The following is a 961-nucleotide window of genomic DNA, read 5'->3' on the forward strand; positions in this document are numbered from 1 at the left end:
GAGAGAGAGAGAGAGAGAGAGAGAGAGAGAGAGAGAGAGAGAGTAGTAGCAGTAGTAGTGCATGTGTAAAACTAAAGGAATATTGTAGTCAGATTATCTATACCTGAACATAGATCAACGGAGAGATCGTCAACTCCGGTCCAATAGGTTGATGGTAAACGAGAAACTCATCAACTGACCGATCCGGTTGACTGAGCCACTCTTCCACAGTGAGATTGCATTGACCTTCCACGAAACGCGTCCCAGAGTCGTTGCATTTGATGTACGGACGCCCCGAGTCTCTCCGTGAGAACCTGCCTGTGGTCCAAGCGATCTGGTCGAACAGCATGAACATACTCTCTTTCATGTGTCTCACGGTTAAGTCACGTGCCGTCTCGGGGGAGTAAATATACGCCGCCTTAAGGTAATGAAGCTTCATGGCTAGGTCTAAACCGGTTGGTTCGTGAGTTGTACCTGTCTCTGTCGGTCGGGCCGCACCCACCGTCGATAACCGGATGCTGTGAATCGGACCTTGTCCCTGTCCCTGTTCTTGAGATCGACCCATGATATGACTTAGTGGAGTTGAATTGATTCTACGTTATCTCTTGTCTCGAACTATGTGCAAGTCGATCAATGTATGTAACACTTACATAAATAAATAAAAAAAAGCAAATTTTTTATTTTTCTCTGCTATACATGTAATATAATATTTGTAGGTGATGAATGTAATGTGATGAGGCTCTTGTGTTATATAGAGACGATCGACGAGCACTTCTAGTGTTGTTAACTTGTTGTTATGTTATAACTAGTAGGTGAAGCTGTTTAAATTAATAATAATTGCCTTATCCTTTTTCACGATAGTATATGATGAAAGGGTCCAATTCATCGTTCATAATTCATATACATTTAATTAATATTTATCACCTACCTTACTTTTTATCTATATTTCTTTTCATTAGTTTATGTCTATTTCTGCATTTAA

General features: G+C 40.6%; 1 protein-coding gene across 1 annotated transcript in view; it reads right to left on the bottom strand.

The window, feature by feature from the left end:
• The window catches only part of LOC104772984 (protein ECERIFERUM 26), a gene marked incomplete in the record, with an annotated part of 3775 nt that extends 3026 nt beyond the window's left edge, over positions 1-749 (bottom strand). Inside the window, 1 exon segment of the mRNA XM_019242565.1 lies at positions 104-749. Within this exon segment, the coding sequence (XP_019098110.1) occupies positions 104-544 (441 nt within the window).
• Between the last annotated feature and the right edge of the window lie 212 nt (positions 750-961).

This window comes from Camelina sativa, unplaced genomic scaffold (genome assembly GCF_000633955.1).
Source record: "Camelina sativa cultivar DH55 unplaced genomic scaffold, Cs unpScaffold00382, whole genome shotgun sequence".
Taxonomy (NCBI): domain Eukaryota; kingdom Viridiplantae; phylum Streptophyta; class Magnoliopsida; order Brassicales; family Brassicaceae; genus Camelina; species Camelina sativa.